General features: G+C 46.7%; 1 protein-coding gene across 2 annotated transcripts in view; it reads right to left on the reverse strand.

Annotated features, from left to right (window-relative positions):
* The window catches only part of DNA2 (DNA replication helicase/nuclease 2), a 105,147-nt gene that overhangs the window by 71,344 nt on the left and 8,145 nt on the right, over positions 1 to 25,658 (reverse strand). For both annotated transcript variants that reach the window (XM_078783682.1, XM_078783683.1), the window contains one exon: positions 12,084 to 12,296. In XM_078783682.1, the coding sequence (XP_078639808.1) occupies positions 12,084 to 12,296 (213 nt within the window). The remainder of the gene's footprint in view (positions 1 to 12,083; positions 12,297 to 25,658) is intronic.

A 25,658-nucleotide genomic window follows, 5' to 3' on the forward strand; every position in this document is an offset into this window, starting at 1 on the left:
ACCCCTTTTCTCCACCACTGTAATTATATCCTCCTCCTCCGGTCTTGAGAACTGTACCCCTTGCGTCGTTTCATCTATCCCAGTCGTTGTGTCCTTTCCATCATTGATTTAGCATAGCGCGATTTGGTCAACGTCTGGGTGGAATCGGGGTCTAGTCGGGGAATAACTGTTAGGTCGCGGTAATACACCACCGCTCGTTCAAAATAACATCTAAACCGCGTCCGTAACAATTGGTTGTCAGGAGTTGGGATTCGAACCTGGGACTAAATTTATTTAGCCCAAATTTTGGACACCAATTGTGTTATTACAGCAACAATTGGTGTCGGGAGTGAGATACGGACCCGAAGCGCGCTTAACGCGCTCAAAATTACAAGTAACCGAAATTTGATTTTGTTTTACAAAAAAAACCCGAATTTTGAAAGTCGCGCTATGGGAGATCAAGATGGCTGGGTTCCGGTAGAGGAGAGTGAGGCAGGGTCGATCCAGGACCAAATTGAGGGACATGAGGAGAGCGAAGCAGTGAGGGCGGCAGGTTCGCAAAATGGCGTCCTCGCGCACGAGGTTACGGGCGCGCAAAATGGCGCCTCGCACATGGCTACGGCGACCGCGCCCGTAGCAGCGCCGTTGGTGGATGTGAACCTTTTTCTTATACAAATGAAGGCCCTTATGGACAAGAATAGCGAAGAAATGGAAAGCAGAATGATGGGGGTAATGGGGAACCGGATGGATGCTCAGAGTGAGCAAATGAGGGCTGATAGTGAGCGATTGGGGGGCAGAATGGGGGGCAAAATGGGAGAAATGGGGGAACGGTTAGAACAAAGGATGGGGTCCAATAGCGAGAAATTGAGGGCTGACATGGGAAACCAGATCGGGGGTTTAAGGAATGACATGGGGGCCCAGATCGGAGGGTTAGGGAGTAGAATAGAGGGATTAGACAATAGATTAGGGGAAATACAGGAGGGGTTAACGGGGGTAGAAAACAGAATGGCCGCTCAAGAGAATCAAATGGAAGGGATGAAAAAGGGGTTAGAGGGGTTAGAAAACAGTATGGAAGGCAAATTGAGGGACATGAGGAACCAAGCGGAAAGGGAAGTTAAAAAAATGGGGCAGCAGATAGAGGGGGTCAGAATGGGGGTAGAAACTAAATTGGATGCTCACAGGGAGGAAACGGAGCAGATGAGGGTGGCATCTGGGCAGGAGATGCAAGTGATGGGAGAGGAGATCAGAAGAGGTGTGAGTGAGGAGGTCGGAGGAGTGCGCGAGGAGGTGAGGCACTGTAAGGAGCGCATGGAGAAGGAGGTGAGAAAGGGGACTGTAAAATTGCAAGGTGGTATAGAGGAGTTGACGCTGGAAGTGGAACAGCTGACGGAGGGACAAAAAGAACTAACGGAGCAGGTTCAAAGGAACACTGCGGTACTAGGAGGGTTAAAAGCGACACAAAACGACATAAAAAATGACTTGATAGCGACACAGAGGCAATGTCAGATGGTACGTGAGGGACTGACAACGAGGTTGGACGAGGTGACAGAGGTAATGGAGACGAAGGACCGGCAGGTGAGGACGCACATAGAAACGGTCAAGGTGGCCTCAGAGGACGAGCTTGAGGAGACGCACCGGGAAATAAAAGAGGTGAAGCAGAAATTAGAAGAAGTGGAAGAAGGGGTAAGCGAAATTAAGAAGCGACGGAGAGGGGATAAGAAAGAGATCAAAGAGGAAGTAAAAGAATTGGTCCAAAGTCTGTGTTCGGATCGTGATGATGTGCTCATTAACCGGATGAGGGATTCGCAGGTGGAGGAGAAGCGAAGAGAAAGAGGACCCGGTGTAAGTGGTGACCAATATGGTCGTGCGTATGATGCGCCAGGTGATTAAATAAGCTTGGGGGTCGAGATGGACCCGGATGTTCGTGAGAGGCCAAGAGTGAGGTGTATGGCTGGTCCGGAGGGTATGGAACGAGGGTGCGAGCGAGAGGGTCCGGTGATGGGAGAGGTGCGAGGTGTGAGTGAGCACGGTTGTGGTGGTATGGAATGGGTAGCGGGTTGCGGAAGTGTGACCCATGCATCGACACCAACAGGGGTAGTTTTTAGAGGGACAGGGGAGGCACGGGAGCCCCTTGGGGGTAATGTACTGTGGGGGCCCGGCCGGTTCGGCCCCGCGCTGACCCCGCAAGGGGCGACGCACGGGGTCCGGCAGGCGGGCAACGACTCACATACGAGGTGGTCCCACAAGGTCCCACTCGCGCCGTATGACGGTGGGTAAGGGTGGCATCCCTGCCACCCTTCCCATGAAAGGGGGCAAAGGAGCACTAGGTTTATGGGGTTTATGGCAGTGAAAACTAGCCCGGGTGGGTTAGGATATTGTGTGTAGGGATCTAGCGAAGATGACATAAGTAACGTTAAGGTTTAGATAGTGACTGATACCTGTAGTGGGGACGTAGTAGCTTAGTGTTTGATAATGACGTGGGAGCGCTGAGTGTAAGGGAAGACGGAGGAGCGCGAGTTTTAGAAGGGAGTAGACAGAGTAGATGATGCAGTGTGAATGGAAGTGCTGGTGAGCAGCTTCAAATGAGGCATCGGTGAGGCAATGCTCCGAGGTGTGTGTGAGTGTACAAGTGATGAATGAGAGAGCATTGCGGATGAGTGTCATGGTGAGTAGTGAGTGTTGTGGATCAGCGCGAATGCGCTTGGGGGAGAGAAGGGTGCAGGCGGCACCAAGTATGAGAGCACAGGTGTGCAAGCACAGGTGTGTGGAATATATGGAGCGGAGAATGAGTGGTGTGGAGAGAGTTGGAGTAAGTGGTACGGAGTGGTGTGCATGGTGCGAAGGTGTGGATGGGGGAAGAGTGGACCCCTTTTCACGAGTACCCGGGGAGGGTAGTTTAAAGAATAGTTAGAAGGTATAGGTAAATTGTGGTTGGATATTGGCATTTGTGGTGCGGTTGCAGAATGGTATTGTGGATGGGTGCATTGGTGTGGTGAAATTGGCTGGGCGTGTAGCCTGTTAGTGTGTGTAGTTGGTTTGGGCACTCCACCACTGTGAGGATGTCGGCCAGGTGAGGCCGCAGGTGGGCTCTGGGAGCCGTTAGTGTCAGTGGGTGCCTGAGGATCCCGGGTGTGGATCGGGCAGCCCGTGCCAGAGAGGGCACTGAGGGGGTGAGAGTGCGAGAGGGCCTTCCCCAGTTAGTTAGGTTAGGGTGAGGAGCAGGTGAGCTCGGTAGGCAACAACAGTGGTGGAGGTGTGCAGGTGGGCGGACCAGCTGGGAGCGTCACACGACCCAGCCACCGAAATTGTGCGGGGGCACCGAGTGATGAATCGGGGGAGTGAGACCCCAACTTGAGAAGCACCACAGTTTGGTCAATGGGAATTGGTTTTTAGAACCCATAGTGTAAGTTGGCCAATGGATTGGCAGGAGAAAGACCCCGGGTAATGTAAAGTTGTTAAAGTCATTTAGGAAATAGTTAGGATTGATGAACCTGTCGCACCATACGCAGCCACTTACCTGAGGTGGTGATGATGACTCCACACCTGTGTTCCTTTGTTCTGTGTTGCAGGAAAGGAGAATTGCTGTGTGGATTTGTGAGACGCATCACGACGTGGATGAGACATTGGGGTGATTCCATCTCTCCCTCCTTAGGAGGGACTGATGATGAATTGGTGATGGCAAATTTTGATGTTGAGTTGGAGATGGCAAATTTTGATGAGAGTTGGAAATGGCAAATTTGATTGGTTAGGAGGGAGAGAAGACGAATTTGGTTTATGGGAGGAACGGGGAAGACAGTAGGGACGTTTGTTGATGTGTAAAGTAGATGTTTATGGGTAGTGTTGTGTTTTGTGGATACAGTAAGGGGTAAGGGAGGGGCAATGTAGGTTACCTGGTGGGGGGTGGGGGGGGGGCGTACGGTAGGAACGTACCTGTCTCACCTGGTTCCCATGTGCCCCCAGTGTGCATTACCTTGAATTGCGTGCACTTTTGCGCCCTTACCACCTTACTCACTTGTCTTCTTTTGTCTCCCACCTCCGAGGATCTGGCTTTGGGGCAGAGAGAGAGGAGAGAGAGGTGCTGGCTCCGCAGTTGTGGGCCTGTACTTCCGCTGCTTGCTGCCTGGATCGATACACCATATGGACCGCAATTTTTGTGGCCGCCCACCATGGACCGCAGTTCTTTTGCGGGCAAGCACCACCCGTGGATGGACCGCTGGGTCAACGTGGCACCTATGCCATACAGGTGAACCACTTTTAGTTGGCCCCCCTGACGGCCACAATTTAGAAATGGACGCGGTTGGCGCCTTTCTTTATTTCTAAAGAAGCCAGAAGGCCAAGTTCACTCCATGAAGGCAAGACCAGCGGCAGAACATCGGCCGGCTGCGACACCACCGGTGACTATGAACACTTTATTGGTGCACCGGATGGTGCAGACTGTACATAATGGGGTGGTGCTTTTGGTGCTTGGACGGGGTGCTCTGCACATTATTAAAGGCCGTAGGGCCACAGGGCACTCGTGGGTTGGTGTATCGATGCTGGCATGCGTGCTCTCTCTCTCTATGCATAACATCTGCATGTGTTCCTCAAAGAACAGGTCCTGGATCGTAGTGTAAATATCAGTCTTGTATAAATGATGCTCCCTACCGGCTGTATGTTTAGTTTGAAGATGCTTTCCGCGATTCGGTTATCCTGTGGGTGTGTTTCTGTTAGGAGAAGGGTGCAACGTCGCAGGGGGACATATTTACTCATTTGTGAACATCTGTAAAACTGTCGCACTCAGGGTTGAGTTAATAGTAGAGGGAACTACATCTGAGTGCCACACTAACGTAGGTAAAAATTTATCGGGTCGGGACGCCCCGAGGTAGAGAAGGGTGCAATGTTGCGGATATGGGATCTGCATCCATCCATATCCGCTTGTAAATATTCCCCTATTTCCTCAATACTTCCCAACTATCCCCAATCCCCCATTCCCTAGTCCCATTTTCTGTAAACAACACTCTGTAGACCCGACCTCCCCCTATTTCCCCCATTAAATGTCGTGCCCAGGTTCACCGCATCTCATGTAAGACAACTATAGGACATCTTGCTAGTTATTCTTAGTCTATGTCAGTTAAGGACTCGTTTCCATTAATTCTGACCCTTCGTTGCACCAGAATGCGATTGTATGGCACCGTTAGGAAGTTTAGGACCTCCCAATACCTCCCCGCATCTCTTCCTCATGGTTCAGCAACAACAACAACAACAACAGCAACGGCGGCGGCGTGCACAGGGAGTGCGCGTCCTCACTCCGGCTTGGTTGGTAGGGGGTGTTGGGAGGGCATGAGGCCTTCCCAGCGAGCCGCCATCGAACATGTGCTCGACGGGGTTACCAAATAGGGGCTCCCTGTCAGCTCCTCGTCAAGGGCGGAGCCCGGTAACCCCCGCACCCAATGGAAGTGGCGGACCGGTCCCATCTGGGGCGGAGCCAACCAGCCGAGGGCGTGTCACTCCCCGCTGAGCATGCGCAGGAAGAGGGAGGTGACGTCAGATGCGCGCTGAGCTTGGAGCAAGCAAGACGTACCCTCCGAGCGCTGTGAGGCCTCCCTGCATCTCTTGGACCGTGCTTGATCCTGTCCCCGAGCCAAGGTGCACCTTGTGCTATCGAACTACCTGTCCCTTCCTGCCATCAATCCCTGTGTAAGTCAGCCTTGTCATTTGTCTGTGGTCTGTCTGGGCTAAGATAAGACTGTAATGAAGTGCCTATCTCTTCTGTGTCTTTACCTCACTACCTTGTAATCTACCCCTTTTCTCCACCACTGTAATTATATCCTCCTCCGGAGGTCTTGAGAACTGTACCCCTTGCGTCGTTTCATCTATCCCAGTCGTTGTGTCCTTTCCATCATTGATTTAGCATAGCGCGATTTGGTCAACGTCTGGGTGGAATCGGGGTCTAGTCGGGGAATAACTGTTAGGTCGCGGTAATACACCACCACTCGGTCAAAATAACATCTAAACCGCGTCCGTAACAATACTATGCCTATGATTCTGATCTATACAACATGGTATGCACAACAGTATTGCAAGCAAGGATTTTTGCCACAACAGTGATGTCGTACAAACTACAAATTCCATCATTATGCCAAAAGCAGTCGAGAAGCATTCCGGAATAGGAACAAACAAAAGAAGGTGGAAAAAAATCCAAAAGCAAAGGTAACAATGCACCCCTCCACTCACACAAAGACCTTCAAATAAACCAATTCAAGAGAACCACAAAGTACACCAACTAGAAAACATCTCACAATGAAAAGTCCGGCTGCATCCCCTATTTACTCAATCAATACGACGAAAACGACAGTAAAAAAACAAAAATTGTACATTTTATTCATTTGTGTTCTCCATGTTCTCATAATAAAGGTTTGTTGAAGATTTGATGACAAAAGCTGTATTATTAAAACTGTTATCGCCTGGCTAGACACACTGAAGCTCGATGGTAAATCTATATTATAAAACAGGAGTGTCTGTCTGTCCGTCCGTCCGTCTCCAAACTACTCCCTCAGTTTTGGGGCTAGCCCCACCAAACCTTCTGTGGAACGTTTTGGGATCCCAGCAGATGTTGTAAGGTAGGTAGGAAGTTTCATAAGCTCCTCAATACAATTATGATCTTGAAATCTGGCTCAATACAATATTTGTATTGAGAAATACAATATTTCCTCAATACAATATTTCCAAGCTGGCCTCCAAAGCCAGTCGCCGACTGGGCATCCTCCGTCGTGCGAAGTCCTTCCTCGGCACACCTGAGCTCCTCACCACATACAAGGCTTTCATCCGCAGCTCAATGGAATACTGTTCTCCCCTATGGGCCGGTGCTCCTGCCTCACACCTAGCTCGGATTCACGCTGTTGAAACCAAAGCTTTCAGAATTATTGGAATCTCCCGCGATGAAGCTATCTCTGAGGGCCTTTCACTCACTCACCGCAGGCAGGTAGGTGGTCTTTCTGTCTTCTACCGACTCCTCTCCGGCCTTGCACCCCCAGCTCTCTCTGTGCTCTGTCCCCCAAATATTCCTACAGGTCGCACAAGATCTGCCAGCAACCCTCTGATGGTTAAACTGCCGAAATCTCGGCTCTCTGCTCACCTTCACTCTTTCATTCCTCTTTTCTCCCGCCTCTGGAACAAACTCCCTCACTCCCTTCAATCCCACTCCTCCCTCCAGGTCTTTAAAACAGCTGTTCACCACCATCTCTTATCTTCCCCCATCCAAAACCTTGATCTTTTCTACCCCCGCTAATTCACCCCAGATCCACCTTGTTTGAAATTCCAACTTCTTTCCTGGAAGTCCTGGCAGTGTCCATATGTTTTATACCTCTCCCACCGCCCCCTTCCCATGCCCCCCCCCCCCCAAAGCCCTCGCCCTCTCTCAGATCTCTCGATGTCTCCATGTCTCCATGTCTCCATGTCTCTCGGTCCCTGCTCTCAAATGTTGTGTTTGTGTCCTTCCCTCTCTCTCCCCATCTTGTCTACCGCTCCCGATGTTATATGTTTTATGTGTCGGTTTGTCTTTCTGTGTGATTAATGTTCGCTCTTTCACGAGCCTCGATCTTGTATACAAAAAAAAAAAAAAAAAAAAAAAAATAGACTCGATACGAACCTGACCCGAATCCAGAAGTGAACACATGATAATGAGCTGGTTTGATATGTCGATACAATCGTCATTTAACAAAGTATTTTGTTATAGTATCAATTTATGATTGGAATTAAGTTTGGAATTAAGTGAATACAATTACGATTTTCAATTTCCAACTGTACAGAACTGCTCCATATCCAGATGTAGTGTAGCATCAGCACGGATTTAAATATTTGTTTATGTCACGAGTGTTGGTAAAAGTTTATTTTTTATATCAATGCTATTTAATTTGTGATTGGAGTTATGTAGTTTGGAAAGAAAATATAGATATTGAGTTCAAGTGAATGACAAAATGACGTGAGGGTTTCTACTTTCTAAGCGTGACATTCGCGGATCGCCATATGCAGATTCACCATTGACTGTGTATAGAACCACATTTCCTGGAAGTACGTTTTTACCGATATACGTTTTATATCAAACGGGTACGTTTTTCGTGGAAGTCCTTCATGAACCTGCTGTCCATGCTTGATGTTCGACTACAGGTGGCACATGAATGTAGAATTTATTGGTTCATGGTTTTCCATTTGCCGTTTTTTTTTAACCTAAGTCTTTCACGCACCTGCTGTCTGTCTGACGTGCGACTGAAAGTGCCACAAGAATGTGGAATTTATTGGTTCCATGGTTTAGCATTCACCGTTTCTGCATTGTTTGTTTGCTTTCGGTTCCCCACCCGTGCGTAGCACGGGTACCTCGCTAGTAAATAAATAAAGACGGAAGCAATTTTAAACTAGAACAATGCGACTGTGTCGCCAATATGCCTCGGCCTAGTCTCACAATGGGTAGATGCCATCACTCTGCATATGTGTCACTCTACCAGATTCTTGTACCAGATGCGCTAAACATCTACTGCGTATAAACGCCGTTGAAAGGCGGCGCCGCGTGTTTCACCGTTTTCGCTTCCGGATTGATCGTTTATCAGCAATAAACTTCCGTAAATATACCTTTATTGGACACAGTTTCGTCTTATATTTCACCCATCGACGGAAAAATATATACGATCTTTCGTTCTATGACAGTGGCATTACCTGTTATGACCGTTGAAGCCTGAATTTTGCTTCGGACTCGACGGTCATTTTCCGCGATTCCGCGGCAACAGTCGCCTGGTGGCGCGCTAGTCGCTACACGTTTGTTTGGATAATGATTAATGATACTGATAATGAATAATACTGATACGTGACTGATAATGATTGAGACAGTCATCATAGTTTGTGCAATTGATAAGACCTGTACATGCTGCTCAGTGCTGTGCATCCAGTGTGCATGATATTTTATTCATATACTGGACAAAGAATATCGTTTACTGAACAATGCTGTACTTGTATGTACTTTGTGAATTAGGCTCACAAGATAATGACTTGACCTTTGAATCACACTTCTGGCTGCCAACTTAATATCCCGTGGGGTTTTCAAGTGTAAGTAGTATGATGCCACATGCATTTCTTGTCCTTCATGGATAAGTCAAGCCTAGTGTACATACGTCTTGTAAATGGGGCTTCACCAAACATGTGTGTGAAAATTCTATACATGTAGGCCTTGATATTTTGGCATGACAGCTTGGACTAGCGTACAGATGGCGGGCGATGATTTACAGTATTTGTGTACAGTTGCAATGCAGATTATGCTTGAAGATTCAATGCAGATTATGCTGTACATAATAAATACAGCAGTAGTAGAAGAAACATGTGTGTGTTTGTTTCCCATAAATTCCAATTAAAATCAGTGCTGGTCACAACTTATTTGCTCGGAAAAAAGTGAAAAATACAGAATATTGGCAAGGTGCTAAAAAAATAATTGGCACTCGGCCAATAACTGTTATGGTACTTTTATTTACTTTACTTGTCCAACATCATGCTTGAAAAAAACCTTTAAACCCTAGAAATTGATTCTGATTGTAAATTACTGGTTGGTATTTTTTGTGAAATTTTCTAGATTTCCTGGCATGAAAAGTTGAAAAACTTGACATTTTGGGGAACACATGAATATTTAAATTTTTGTTTTAACGAATTTGTAATTGCCCAATTTGACCAACCCTGCTATTTTATGAAGGTGCAGGGTTGGTACTTTAATGCTGCAGGTATAACTCGAAATCCATAATTTGAGCATCTGGTACAAGAATCAGGTAGCGTGACACATATATGTATGGGTAGGGGATCACGTTTGTGAAGTTTCGTGTTGATCGGATAAAGTTCGTTTTTCTATCGAAGATGGCTGCCAAACCACATCATCATTTTCAAACTATATGCAACAGTGCTGTTAGATGATATTTGTAAAATTTTGCATTGATAGGGTGAGCGGTTTCAGAGATATAATTATTTAATATTTTCCTTCAATCCAATGTGGCTGCCAAACCATGTGATCTATGATGTCATAAATTTAATATTTCAATTCAAATGGGTCATAGATCATGTGCATGCAATTTCCGATTTTTAGAATAAGGAATTCGATTAAAACATTTTTGGCTGGTATACCACTTCACCTACGATATCATTATCATGCTTTTGTTCCCCATTGGGAGTACTTGACAATGTGCAAAGTTTAAAATGTTTCCATTCAGCTGTTTCCGAGAAATAATTTTTTAATAATTTGCTTTTAATCCAAGATGGCTGCCATACCACGTGATCTATAACGTCATAATTATCATAAAAACATTCTGCATGGGTGTCCCTCCCACCCTGAGAGTTTCGTCTCAATCGGACATATTGTTGCTGAGAAAAATTAGGTTTAGCCCATACGGACGTACGAACGGACGGACAACCCGAAAACATAATGCCTCCGGGGACTTTGTCGGCGGAGGCATAAAAATGGGGCGTCTCTCGCTTACCCCATGCCCCCCCCCCGAGAAATACACCATGGCCCCCAGGTTGGGAACCACGGATCTAGGCCATCCTGCTCGACCAGCAACCATACCATGATGCACTCTCTCAATTTGGCTCAAACTGAAGGCAGTGAAAATCTCAATTTCCAAATTACTGTAATCATAAGAAACCCTTCATGGAAATATCAAATTACTTATAAGCAGTCTATATCTCAGCAACACGAAGTCACCATCCTCATAGTTCCTCTACAATCCGTGAAAAATTGACCAACATCAAAGTGTGTCAAAACAAAGGTCATACGGACAATAAATTCCAAGAGGTGGTCATTTTCACATGCCCATCTGAACGTTTGGAAGAGCTTTTACAGACATTACTTGCAGGACAAAGAAATTAAAACATGTTACTGTATTGTACATGACTTACAAGAACATTAGTAGACCATTTTATTTTTTCACGTAAGAGCATATTGACATGTAATGTCCTTGTCTTACCTCAAATATGTGTGGAATATACACAAACGTGCAAAGACCCGTGGAAACTTCATGGAATGCAAAATGCGATTTCAAGTCCTCCACTCCCCAGCCTTCTCCCCCCACAAAAGCCCAAGTCCACAACTTCTGCCTCCTAACCCCACGTACTCACCCCTACCCCTCCAACCCCTAAGGCATCAATCTCGTCCCCACTCCAAGCTTTGAACCCTCCCCTCCCCACAACTCCTCTACCCCCATAACCTCGCCCCAAGCCTCAACCTCCAGTACCAACTCTGTCCCATCTATGCTCTCCCACGAGATATGCAGAAAAGATGTGTGACCTTGAGCAGGTCATGGCTGGTCACGGTCGCCTGTCTAACTCACAATCCAGCGAGATATGCGGAAAATATATGTGACCATGAGAAAGAATGTCATGGCCGGTCACGGTCACCTGTCTGACTCACAATCCCACAAGATATGCAGAAAAGATACATGACAACAAACAACCCAAAACCAATCATTTTCTTCCTGATGCAGATATACACATCGTTAAAAAAGTAAATAATGACCTCGGACGAAGACCTTTTAAGTCCTGCTTGAGAGAATGCTACATTGTTATTTTGGCGGTGTATAATTTAAAAGACCGCTGCCTCGATCACTGAGGCCAATCTTCACAAGTCCGTTGACTCCTAACAACATCCTTTTAACTGTCTGTTTCACAATGAAGGGAAAACTTATAGGGAGGGCATGGCGATCCTGAATACGAAATCTCTGAAGAGGTCTTTGACTTGTCTTCGATTGTCCGAGCACCAACATGGTGACCGTATGATTCTTTTTCCCCAAATATAAATCCTGGGTGGAATCAGGAGTCAAGCTATCTGTCCAACAAATGGGTGGAATGGAATGTGACAAATAGACACATGCACACACATAGATGTGCAAACTCTTCCACGAGTCATCAACATTGTGAGACAGAAACAATAAGTCTATCTCAGGAAACCTTTTGAGGGGGGAGAGGGTGGTGGGGACAGGAAAAGCCTGATGGAGTGTTTTCATCAGTTTAGTAACACGCTGACGCACACACTGAGTACACACGATGCATTGAGGTTAATTAAAGAAAATAAAGAACAAGTAAAATGACAAACTAATACAGACCAGTCGTCCTTGAGGACACAGGAGCGTACGAGCGAGTCAGGAAGGCCAGTTGTTAATGTAAGATGTTTCTCCATCACCCACAGAGAAATAGACACCTCTTTGATGGCGTCCACCCGGTATCTGTTGTAAGATCCTTCGCACAAGACCATGTGCTGTCTTTTCTTATCCCAAGAGTGCCCGGTCATGGTAGGTTTTGTAAACTTTGTTTGCGCTCTGCAAAAAAGGAAATTATAACTGAAACCCATTCAAAACAAACAATGCATCTGATCACAATTCCTCAGATCCCTAATGAGAGCAACAAGAGACTATGAAGTGACAGTAGAAATCCAAGGGAAATCGGTGCACAATTAAAGGTCCAGAAATCACCCTCTCCTCCCTTCCAACATGATACTCTTACAAAGTAACAAATTATAAGCCAACAAAAATTTATTAAGATTGCCAACGTCTTCTCTTTGCCTCCTGAACTATATCCAACTAGTTACTAGAGCAATGCGACTGTCGCCAATATGCTTCCACATAGTCCCTGCCCGTAACAACGGGTATATGCCCTCGTTCACTGCCCTAAAAATAAATAAGTTTGATTTAAATCCCTTCAGCTGTTTTCAAGTATCACATTTTCACCAGGCAGGACAGGTTTCACATTGATCAGTGAAGCGGTTTTGGAGAAGGGATTTTTTAAAATATCGGCATTCAAGCTAATATGGCTGCCACACCACATGACATATGACCTTTAAAATGTACACTTCGCATATTTATGGGGAGGCGATCACGTTTGTGAAGTTTCGTGTTGATCGGATAAAGGTTAATTTTTCAATCCAAGATGCCTGCCAAACCATGTGCCCTGCATGGTTCCCATCATCAGCCATGGTTCCCATCAGAGAAAGGTAGGTTCCCATCAATTCAAACTATATGCAACAATGGTGCGAGATGACATTTGTATAAAGTTTCGCATCGATAGGGTAAGCGGTTTCAGAGATATAATTATTAAATATTTTCCTTCAATCCAATGTAACTGCCACACCATGTGACCAATGATGTTTTCGTGATCATCTTTTATTCACCATGCCTAGTCAATGACACACAAAGTTTGGAGTCAATCTATTTCATGGTTTGGGAGAAGATGTTTTTTTAAGGGTTTAGGTCAAATCCAATATGGCTGCCAAACCATGTGACCTATGATGTCATAAATGTAATATTTCAATAAAAATGGGTCATAGATCATGTGCATGCAATTTTCGATTTTTAGGATAAGGAATTCGATGAAAACATTTTTGGCTGGTATACCACTTCACCGATGGTCATTATCATGCTTTTGTTACCTATTGGAGTATTGGGGGTACTTGACAATGTGCCAAGTTTCAATTTTTTCCATACAGCGGTTTATTTCTCGGAAATAAAAATTTTTAATAACTTTTCTTCAGAAATAAAAAAAAATTCTCGGGTTTCCGAGGCATAAAAAGAGGTTGTCCTAATGAAGACAAATATATGCAAATGGGATGTAGAATGAAGAAGTACTCTTGCTCATGAAGGCTAGCTAGTGTCAGTGACCACATTCTCTCCCACAAGCAGGGACCTGCTGAACAGAGTTCTGCAGAAACCCTCCCTTTTTGGGCAATGTATCGAGTTAATGAAGCACTACCTCGCATGGTCCCGAAAGTTTACGTTTCAGCAATATAAAGGTGGGGCATGGCGATTGTGTTTGGCCTGAACTGCACGAAAATCAAAATGCCAGCGTGTGGAATCAGCCTTCCTATTAATGACGTCATTGTGGGTGCATTACTGTATATATTGTTGCTGTTTTGCCAATTCACCCCAAGCATACCAGAGAAAGGTAGGTTCCCAGATGAGCTATGCCATTGATTAGATTTGTCAGTTAGATTCCCTCCCGATGACTAGAGGGTTGATATACATATGCGTTGTGGGGGTTTCCTGGGACTCCAAGGTTTAGCATCAAGTATCTCGTAATTTATCCAGTATCCTGTACTCTGCCGTTCTTAATCTTCACAATTTGTGCTTCCATTCCTCAATAACGTTTCAACCCTTCACCTCCCGTAATTTAACACCATCTGTTTGTCCTTTCATATCCTCAGAATCAGCTTCATCGCAGGAGATACCAATGATCCTAAAAACTTTGGGTTCTACAGCGTGAAGCCGAGCTAGGTGTGAGGTAGGAGCACCAGCCCATAGGGGAGAGCAGTATTTCATTGAGCTGCGGATGAAAGCCTTGTATGTGGTGAGGAGCTCAGGTGTGCTAAGAAAGGACTTCGCATGACGGAGGATGGCTTTGGAGGCCAGCTTGGAAATGTGGTTTTCCCAGGAAAGATCATGGCAGTTGGCAGATAGCGAGACCAAAAAGCTTGAGTCACAACTTCGAGAGGATTGTTGAAAAAGTAGATGGGAGGGTTTTCCAGATGGTCTTTCCGTAGAGACAGTGAGAGTGTGAGATTTGTCAGGATTGAAAGACATGTTCCAAGTGTTTGACTAGTTTGTGATTTTATCCTAGTCGGCAGACAGTGAAGAGGCTGCAGCCTGCCGATCTGAGGGTTGAGAGATGGAGCGGCAGAGGGTGGAGTCATCAACAAAAAGATAGAGAGAATTTTCCAGAGAGTCGGAGAGATCATTAATGAAGATTAGAAAAAGCACAGGGCCCAGAATACTGCATTAAAGAACTCCAACCTGGACAGGCAGTGGAGATGAGGGAATTCCATTTAGAGCCACATGTTGACTTCGAGGAGAGGAAGTCCGCAAGCCATGCGTGGAGATTTCCATGGATACCATAGGAGGATAATTTGGTGAGCAGGGCGGGGTGCCAGACCATATCAAAGGCACGAGATACATAAAGGGAGACGGCTCTGATTTCCTGTTTGGCATTGAGGGCCGCCATCCATTGTTGAGACAGCAGAAGCAGCATGTCCAGAGTAGAATAGCCTGGTCTGAATCCAAATTGATGATCAGAGATCAAGTCATTGGAGAAGAGGAAGGATTTAATATCGGAAAGCGATGGATTCCATGACCTTGCTGATGATTGGGAGCAGGCTGATTGGTCTGTATTTGCAAGGATCTGTTTTTGCACCTTTTTTGTGTAAAGCGGTAATGTTGGCTGATTTCCAAGCTGATGGCAGATGACCTTGAGCAAAATAGAGCGTGAAGAGAACAAAGAGAGGGTGTGATAGAGCAGCAGAGTAGGATTTTAGGACCCGTGGGCTGATGCTATCTGGTCCAGTTGCAGAATCAGAGTCGAGGTTTGACAGAAACTTCTCCACATTGTCAGGAGAGAAGGATACAGAGTCCAGGAGCAGCTGGGTTCGACTGGGTAAGGTGGGTACAGACAGCGATGGGTTTGGGACACAATATTTTGAAGCAAACACAGAGTAGAGGCATTCAGCTTTTTCACGTGTGGAGTCAGCTGTGTAGCAGTTTGAGGTGATGGGTGGTGGAGGGGAAACAAGCACCAAGAACAGATTTGACCAGACACCACCAGGATTTGAAGGAGGGAGACAGGTTTGAGAGTTCAGTCTTGAGAGTTGTGAAATGTTGTTTCCTGGCTCCCCTGAGGGTAGACAAGCACTTGTTCTGAGCTTTGTGAAAGGAACTGAGATTACCTTCAGTGGTACTCGCCTTCCATTAGGGCCTAATGATTAGATTAGGGAAATTATTAATGATTAGGCGAATGCAAGTTGTTTCAGGGCAACTGCCTCACTGCAAGATTAAATGTGCCATGTGGAGGAGGAAGGGTATGACAACTGAAGACGAGATGGGATAAATCTGTGCATGAGAGAGCAAATTTATTTGGAAGAATTCCCAGGATGAGTTGATATCAACTTCTACTTCTGGCATGTGTCCTCTTCGGTACCAGTCACTGAACCTGGCAGCTCTCAACTACCTGTGCCTATCACACTGATGGATTTCTGCTCTCAGTTTCATGTGCATTTGCCCTTATTCATATTAGGATCAATGCAGGCCCGCATTGTTTGCATCCGGTGAGCTTGGAGCTGTTCCATGTCCCGATCTCCCCTTACCTCCTCATAATTCTCGTCACATCCACGTTTAAGTGGGCTGCATAAGTGTTATGGTAGGTAGACACTTTCTCTTGCATCTTTTACATGTGCTCTTTTTGCATGTGGCTGTGAATAAATAAATGTTTATGTGCTTGTGATTGGAAATAAATATGCTTGTTAAATGAGTGAAGTGTTTCCGACCAACTCTTTGATGTCTTCCTTAACTGGCCTGACATAGGCATAAGCATAGCTAGAGGGGAAGCTGTCCCTCTGTGATTGGCCTTGGTGTTAGCCAATAACCATTCACTCGACCATACTAAATAGACGGGGGTCGTTAAAGAGAGTGTGGCCCCTAGTTCGGTTGCCGTGCCAATGGGAAGGTGCCATTTAACAGCAGAATATACCCCTGCCAGGCCGGTAATTCTAAGTCAAGCAACTATGGTTGCAATGCGCTTTCTATGAAGTACAACGATGCTGGGCGGTCACCTAACAATGAGCATACTGCCAATCTGCTATATGGGAGCAAGATCGTGGTTCTTAACCTGGGTTCGATCGAACCCCAGGGGTTCAGTGAGCCAGTCTCAGGGGTTCGGCAGAGGTCCTCCAAAACGCATTGCAATTTTTTTTATTTTTTTTAGTTTTGTATCAATTTTGAATCTATGTGTAATTACACTTATTATTAATATTATTATTATTTTGCTACGTATGTTACGAACGAATGGAAATGTTATTTGTAATTGTATTCCCATCCCATTCATGGTTTCTCTGGTCTGTTTTTTTTTTTTTTTTTTTTTTTTTTTTTTTTTTTTTTTTTTTTTTTTTTTTTTTTTTTTTTTTTTTTTTTTTTTTTTTTTTTTTTTTTTTTTTTTTTTTTTTTTTTTTTTTGTATACAAGATCGAGGCTCGTGAAAGAGCGAAAATTAATCACACAGAAAGACAAACAGACACATAAAACAAATAACATCGGGAGCGGCAGACAAGACGGGGAGAGAGGGGGAAGGACACAAACACAACATTTGAGAGCAGGGACCGAGAGACATGGAGACATCGAGAGATCTGTGGGAGGGAGAGGGCTTTGGGGGGGAGGCATGTGAAGGGGGGAGGCATGTGAAGGGGGGGAGGCATGTGAAGGGGGGGGGGGTGGGAGAGGTATAAACATATGGACACTGCCAGGATTTCCAGGAAATAAGTTGGAATTTCAAACAAGGTGGATCTGGGGTGAATTAGTGGGGGTAGAAAAGATCAAGGTTATGGATGGGGGAAGATAAGAGATGGTGGTGAACAGCTGTTTTAAAGACCTGGAGGGAGGAGAGGGATTGAAGGGAGTGTGGGAGTTTGTTCCACAGGCGGGAGAAAAGAGGAATGAAAGAGTGAAGGTGAGCAGAGAGCCGAGATTTCGGCAGTTTAACCATCAGAGGGTTGCTGGCAGATCTTGTGCGACCTGTAGGAATATTTGGGGGACAGAGCACGGAGAGAGCTGGGGGAGCAAGGCCGGAGAGGAGTCGGTAGAAGACAGAAAGACCACCTACCTGCCTGCGGTGAGTGAGTGAAAGGCCCTCAGAGATAGCTTCATCGCGGGAGATTCCAATGATTTTGAAAGCTTTGGATTCAACAGCGTGAAGCCGAGCCAGGTGTGAGGCAGGAGCACCAGCCCATAGGGGAGAACAGTATTCCATTGAGCTGCGGATGAAAGCCTTGTATGTGGTGAGGAGCTCAGGTGTGCCGAGGAAGGACTTCGCACGACGGAGGATGCCCAGTCGGCGACTGGCTTTGGAGGCCAGCTTGGAAATGTGGTTTTCCCAAGAAAGATCATGGCAGATAGTGAGACCCAAAAGCTTGAGTGACAGAACTTCTTGGAGAGGATTGTTGAGAAAGTAGATGGGAGGGTTGTCCAGTCGATCTTTTCGGAGAGACATAGTAAGAGAGTGAGATTTGGCAGGATTGTGTTTGTGATTAAGTTGTTTCACACCGACTGTAGTAAGTTGAATCAATGAGCAACTTGCTAATTATTCTGTTGATAGTGCTTACTTGCTTACTGGATTTTGGACTTTGCAGGTGTTCAGAAATTCCAGTGAATAGCCTCGATTAGCTTGCCGTGTGCCGTGCGTCATTGGTCGCGCCTTACTTTGGAGTTACTGATTAATTGAAAAGTAAGTTGGAAATGTTTGTGGATATGCAGGGTGGGTTCAACGTTATATTAAAGTCAAAAGTGGATGGTGATTATAAAATATGATTGAATTACTCAGAAAATTAGGTGGAGGTGATACAACTCCTTTGGTCGCAATTCAAAACTAACAATTCGCAGTTTTCTATGTAATATTATAATGGGGTTTCAGGTGACAGAGTTGAGTAGATAATAAATCCCGCCATCGTAACTATAAGTTATGTTTTCTTCGTTAAAATTTCTCAGTTTTCAGAGGGGTACTGATTATATTTAAGCATGTTCCTTTTTAAATTTTTGTCATATAATTATTTGCCCGAACTCAATTAAGATCAGTTTGTTACTTTTTTTCTTCTTTTTTTTGCAGTATGTCGAGCAAAAAAAAGGAAGTGGTCGGAGGATTACGTGCGGTACGGGTTCACGAGTTTGACGGAACGGGACGGAAGTCAGCGTCCTCAATACATGCTATGCAATGTCAAGTTGAGCAACTCCAGCCTAGCACCATCAAAACTACGGGAACACTTCAAAAAACTGCACGGCGAGGGGCAGTACAAAGACGCAACGCTGGATGAATTCAAATTGAAGAGAGTCCGATTCGACGCAAGTGCTACCTTGCCCACTCTCGGCTTCGTTCCAATTGACAAACCGATCCTCACAGAGTCGTATGAAGTTGCATACCTGATCGCAAAGCAGGGCAAACCGCACACCGTTGGCGAGACACTCATCAAACCGGCCGCGTTGAAGATGGCCAACATCATGTTGGGAAAAGCTGCTGAAAACAAGTTGTCTCTCGTTCCACTCTCAAATGACACTATCAGATGCAGAATTGACGACATGAGCGACGACATCCTCGCCCAGGTAGTTGCAGATTTAGTCGCGAGCCCGACGAAATTCAGCCTTCAACTCGACGAGGCCACCGACGTTTCGAATTAGAGCCAGCTCATCTTATTTGTGCGTTATGTCAAAGGAGACGAGATCAAGGAAGACTTTCTGTTCTGCAAGCCTCTCACAACAACGACGAAGGCAGCTGACGTGAAGAAGCTTTTGGACGACTTCTTCAGAAGCAACGGCCTCTCGTGGAACATGGTGTCTGCAGTTTGCTCGGACTGAGCTCGAGCCATGCTGGGATGCAACTCCGGTTTTGGAGCGCTGGTGAAGGCCGATGCACGACACATCATCGTCACGCACTGCGTCCTGCACAGACACGTGCTGGCATCAAAAACCCTGCCTCCAAAACTGGCCAATGTTCTGAAAATCGTCGTTGAGACTGTGAATTACATGCGAAGCCGTGATCTGAATCATCGAATCTTCAAAGAGCTGTGCAATGAAATCGGCTCTGAATTCAAAGTCCTTCTCTACCACTCTAACGTTCGATGGTTATCACGAGGGAAGGTAGTGAGCCATGTTTTTGCCTTGCTTGTAGAATTAGCCCTGTTTTTGCGAGAACACCAGCATTGCATGCAACGCACTTCCAAGAGTCAGAGTTCATACTCGCCTTGGCGTACTTGGCTGACATCTTCGACGCACTCAATCATCTCAATTGCCAGATGCAGGGCGGTGGAGTGAATGTCATTGAATCTGAAGAAAAGCTGAGCGCTTTCCGAAAGAAGTTACCGTTGTGAAGGCGGCGAACAGAGAACGACAACTTCGCGAACTTTTCGCTACTGCACGAGTGCGTGAGCGGGATCGAAGATGAGTCTGAAGTTGGAGGCACTGCTGTACCGGGGGAGCTGAAGCAAGCGATTGCCACGCACTTGGATGAGCTGGGAAAGTCATTCGACGGCTACTTCCCCGACCAAGAGCAATACCCAGCATGGGTGCGGCAGCCGTTTACTTTCGACGTTGCAACGGCAGATGTCAACGACCAATACATCGACGACCTCATCAAACTTCAGCAGAGCCAGACTCAACAACAACTCTTTGGCACAACACTCTCAACGTTTTGATGCAGCCAAATGGAAGGGTATCCTCACATCGCTAAAATTGCCCTTGAGATCCTGACGCCGTTCGTTACAACGTATCTCTGCGAGCATGCGTTTTCGAAACTGGTGGACATTAAAACAAAGAAAAGGAGCAGGCTTGCATGCGAAAATGATTTGAGGGTGGCCCTTGCCAAAACAAAACCACGCATTTCCCAGATCGCCTCCCGAAAAGAAGAACAGAAAACGCATTAAGATGCAATTCTTCTTAATTTTTTTGTCAAATTTGAGGGGTTCCAGACGGAAGCCAAACAGTTCAATCTTTGTTTCATCAGACCACAGAATCTTGTTTCTCACAGTCTGAGAGTCCTTTAGGCGCTTTTTTGCAAACTCCAAGCGGGCTTTCATGTGTCTTTCACTGAGGAGAGGCTTGCGTCTGGCCACTCTGCCATAAAGCCCAGATCGGTGGAGGGTTGCAGTGATGGTTGTCCTTCTGGAAGTTTCTCCCATCTCCACACAGGATCTCTGGAACTCAGCCAAAGTGACCATCGGGTTCTTGGTCACCTCTCTTACCAAGGCCCTTCTCCCCCGATTGCTCAGTTTGGCCGGGCCGCCAGGTCTCGGAAGAGTCCTGGTTGTTCCAAACTTCTTCCATTTAAGAATTATGGAGGCCACTGTGGTCTTGGGAACCTTCAATGCAGCAGATATATTTTTGTAGGCTTCCCCAGATCTGTGCCTCGACACAATCCTGTCTCTGAGCTCTGCAGGCAGTTCCTTCGACCTCATGGCTTGGTTTTTGCTCTGATATGCATTGTCAGCTGTGAGACCTTATGCTTATATAGACAGGTGTGTGCCTTTCCAAATCATGTCCAATCAATTGAATTTACCAAAGGTCGACTCCAATCAAGGTGAAGAAACATCTCAAAGATGATCATGAGAAATGGGAGGCACCTGAGCTAAATTTCAAGTGTCATAGCAAAGGGTCTGAAATCTTATGTCAATGTGATATTTAAGTTTTTTCTTTTTAATAAATTTGCAAAACTTCCTAAAATCCTGTTTTCTCTTTGTCATCATGGGGTATTGAGTGTAGATTGATGAGGGAAAAAATGAATTTAAACGATTTCAGCATAAGGCTGCAACATAACAAAATGTGAAAAAAGTGAAGGGGTCTGAATACTTTCTGAATGCACTGTATATATATATTGTTGAGGATTTGAGAATCCTGTGTGTAATTTGTTGTAAAATATACCCTTTTGTGTGTTGTAAATATTCCCTGTAAATATCACCCTCCAATTGTAAAGATCAGAGGTCGCCCCTAGTTAATCCATCGCACACAAGTAGCCAATCATAGATTTCCCCTCGGTAGTTATGTCCTTAATATATGTCAGTATACGGCTCTGTGGTCCACTAAATTCATTGCGTTGTATCAATTAAATAAGATAGGTCCCTCCGACGCCCCCATGGCACCTTCAAAGTGACAGGTTTGCTGGGTTTGCTGCATTTGCCTCCAATGAGCACGCGGTCGAGTCGAGGAAGAAAGGCGTGTCTCCACCTCGTCATCGAAGGGTGGAGCCAGGAGAGCCCTTGCCGACCAACCAAGGATGAGGGGTTTGGCCTTGAGAGGGCGTGGAGAGAACGTTTGCGTCGGCTTGAGGGTCTGGCCTATATAACCCGCAGCCGACGCCCCCACAGGGAGAGAGAGAAGGCAGATGAACCGGTGGAAAGCACGCGGCGCATAAGGCGGAGGAATCCCTGAAAGAGCACGCGACGCAGCAGCACGCAGCAGCTTCAGCCACAGCAGCTTCGGGTTTCAACGGCAGTATCGACCATGGCCGCGAAGGAACGCGCCGTGCGAGACCGATCAAGAGGGCGGCGGCTGCTCCCTCCCGGCCCGACCGTGCTTCGGTCCGAGCTGAACCTTCCTCTCCCTCCAGCCAATCCACTCTGCAATTCCCCATTCGTGTAAGTCTAATTGTTCATCTGTCTTTCATGTTGTCTTGGGGTTTATAAGTAAGACTGTATAGTTAAGTTAATAATTGCACTATGTCTCCTGCTCCTTCAATTCCATTGCCTTGTAAATCACATTTCCTTTCCTTTCCTTTCTGCTTAGTTGTGTGTAAATAGTAATAAATCCTGTCATTGCATACTTTGTCTTCTTCTTCTTCATGCTCGTTCGTTCGCTTTAGAGGTTTCCATCATTGCACACCTGTGGCACGATTTGGCCAACGCATATGGATCGGGTTAGTCTTTGCCAAACGACTCGAACTTCGGGTTGCTAAAACCGCTCGGCAATTATAACATCTAAAACCGGGGTTCGAGCGGTACTTGCCTCCCTGTTCTGCGGAGGTACGGATAAAGGTATTCGGGATAAACCCTGGACCCATAACCCTGATCCGTTCCATCCCGCGGGAGAGCGTTACAAGTGCCAGGAGCGGAGACGGTCAGCTTAACAAGACAAGGGACTAACCACCTCTTGCTAAGGGGGAAGAGCCGTACTCCGTATCCGTAACAATATATATATATATATATATATATTATTGTGGTTTTGAGAATAAAGGATAACCACCCTCGTAGGTAGACACACCACAACATGTAGCCTCGCTGTAGTTCAGTTATCTCTTTGTAAATGTAAGCGTAGTCTCCTTTCCTGTGTTAGTTTTGCGTTGAGCAGGCCAGTGGGTAGGCCTCGATTAGGCTGGAATACCATGTGCTCGGCCTGAACAAGTCTGGCAAGGCCGAAGGGAGGAGCTGCAGGGGGAGTGGCCGGTAAGCCGCGAGCAGCCAATCGGTGCTCGAGGGGAGTGGCTCACCACGGCGATGGGAGGAGGGGCATGGAACATTCGGGTAAGGCTGGGGCGGAGCCATAAAACCCTGCCCCGGGCCCCCCGCCTCAGCAGAGTCGGAGCCCCTGTGAGAGTCGGAGCCAGCAAGAGCCAGAGTTTGCTCCGAACAAGCAGAGACAAGTCGGAGAGAGAACCGCAGCAGACAAGAACGCATCAGAATCGCCCAGCTCCTGAACAAGTCGGAGTGCTTGTAACTGCTTGAACTGCTTGTAATAGTCTCATTGTACACGAACATTCCCCGTGCCCTGTGCCCTGCGCTCTGTGGCTGTATTAATCACGCTTGTGGAGACGATCCATTCCGGAGCCACCTCCGCCGACGATCCTCCTATCTGGGCTCCCTGCATACGTGCCGTGACCACCAGAGGGCCACGCCGGGCGAGCTGTCCCGGAGCGACCGACGGCAAGGCGCGTTTGGCGCGTGAACTTCCTTCCTTCTTTTTCCCCGCATGAGTGAGAGGGCCCTTTGTCTGGGCTTTAAGTTAAGATTGATTAAGCATCTGCTCTGTGTCCCCTTTCCTTTATCCTGATTATTGTACATAAATAATAAACCGTGTTCTTCCTCTTATTTGATCGTTCCCGTCCTTTCACAATTGGCTTGGCATCGTACGAATAGAACCGCTCGAATCGGGTTCAATAAAAGGTAACGGCACAAGTCACGTGATACGCACACCGCTCAGGCGTATTCGATTAGCGTGGCTTGTGCGAAGTCCGGTCCCCGTTTTCGTGGCAGCGTGGGTCAAAGGTATGTGCGGCGTCGACCCGATACCCTTTTTCACGCTCGCTGTGGAAGTGGTGATTCGGCCTCGTGGACACGAAGACCCGAGGGGGAAAAGGGGCTTAACCCCCCCTCTGTACGTCTACGGGCTTCGGGAGATCCGCAACAATATGTATTATGTATATATATATAAATATATATATATATATATCTATATATATATATATCTATATATATAAAACACAGTGTGTGTGTGTGTGTGTGTGTGTGTGTGTGTGTGTGTGTGTGTGTGTGTGTGTGTGTGTGTGTGTGTGTAATGTTACCGATAGACTCCTAAACGGAGAGGCTTACGTGCTTGATATTTGACATAGACATGGTCATTGAGCGTGGGACGAACATGGCCGAACTCAAAATATTTGACGATCCATATTTTTTATTCATATTTACCTCAGCGCATTTCAGCGAAGTACCCGCTAATCTCAGCCGGTTCCAGAGCAGCTCGCTGATTCGCTCAGAGCGATCACGTGATGTTCCATTCCTGCCGCCAGACTGATTCGCTCAGAGCGATCACGTGATGTTCCATCCCGTCACACGTCACACGTTTTTTCACCTTTTATGCGATCGTGTTTTGTATCGATTTTGTGCGATATGAATTAAATGCCTTTGAAACAGCTGTGAAACGTCTTTCCACAACCCTTCCGTAACCTATTGGAGCAGTTTATTTCCGCACAAAACGAGATCGGCGAAGCGAGTTGGTCGAGTCGTGCTGACCAAGATGGCGACACGGCGACTTCACTTTTCACGGAGTATGAGCGTTCTATATATTTTCAATTCAGTGCGCCCGTGATTTGTGGCATAGACATGACCATTGGGCCTTCACGGTGTAATTTGTGCGAGGCTTTTGTCCGAGTGAGCTTGAGTCGAGAGGGCGAATGTACGGGTTGGGAATGTACGGGTCTCCCTTCCCCCGCCCGGCAACGCCGGTACTGGAGGACGTCACAGGATCGGTGAGTCTCCAAAATCCGCTTCGTGCTGTTGCGAATATGCAGGACTATGTCCGATTGTTGTGCTGCTCTCCGACCATGAGAACTGCAACGTCATTGTTGACTGGCCATCCCCTTCCGTCGCCCTTCCCCCTCCCCCCTCCGTCCCCCTCCACCCTACCCCTCCCCTTCTCTATATATATACGAGGTGTATTCAAAAAGTATCCGACCTTTGTTCGTAAAAAATACTCGTATCCAGATACAACAAACTTACACTAATCTCCTTCAAAGTAATCCCCTTGGGCTGCCACACACTTCTCCCAACGGTTCTGCCACTGTCGGAAGCAGCGCTGGAACGGCTCTTTTGGGATGGCGCGCAGCTGGTCCGTCGCATTCCGCATGATGTCTTCTCTGGACTGAAATCTGGTCCCTTTCAGGGGCATTTTCAGCTTGGAGAAAAGCCAGAAGTCACACGGAGCCATGTCGGGAGAGTAGGGAGCCTGACGAAGCACAGGTGTGTTGTGTTTGGCCAAGAAACTCTATCAAATGTGAAGAATGGGCAGGTGCGTTATCGTGATGGAGCTGCCAATTGCCCGCTGCCCACAGGTCCGGCCGTTTGCGTCGCACAGCGTCACGAAGGCGACGCAGAACCTCTTGGTAATACTCCTTGGTGATGGTTGTGCCGTGTGGTGCGTACTCGTGATGAACCACACCACTGGAGTCGAAGAAGACGGTCAGCATGACTTTGACATTGCTGCGGACCTGCCTTGCTTTTTTTGGCCTCGGGGATGTTGGATGCTTCCATTGTGATTACTGCAACTTGGTTTCTGGGTCGTACTCATAAACCCAGGACTCATCGCCAGTGATCACTGTGTTGAGGAAGCTGGGATCGCTGTTCACAGTCTCCAGCATGTCCTGTGCGATCTCCAAACGGAGTTGCTTCTGCTCAATCGTTAG

Source organism: Myxine glutinosa, chromosome 8, assembly GCF_964187855.1.
Source record: "Myxine glutinosa chromosome 8, kmMyxGlut1.1, whole genome shotgun sequence".
Lineage (NCBI taxonomy): Eukaryota > Metazoa > Chordata > Myxini > Myxiniformes > Myxinidae > Myxine > Myxine glutinosa.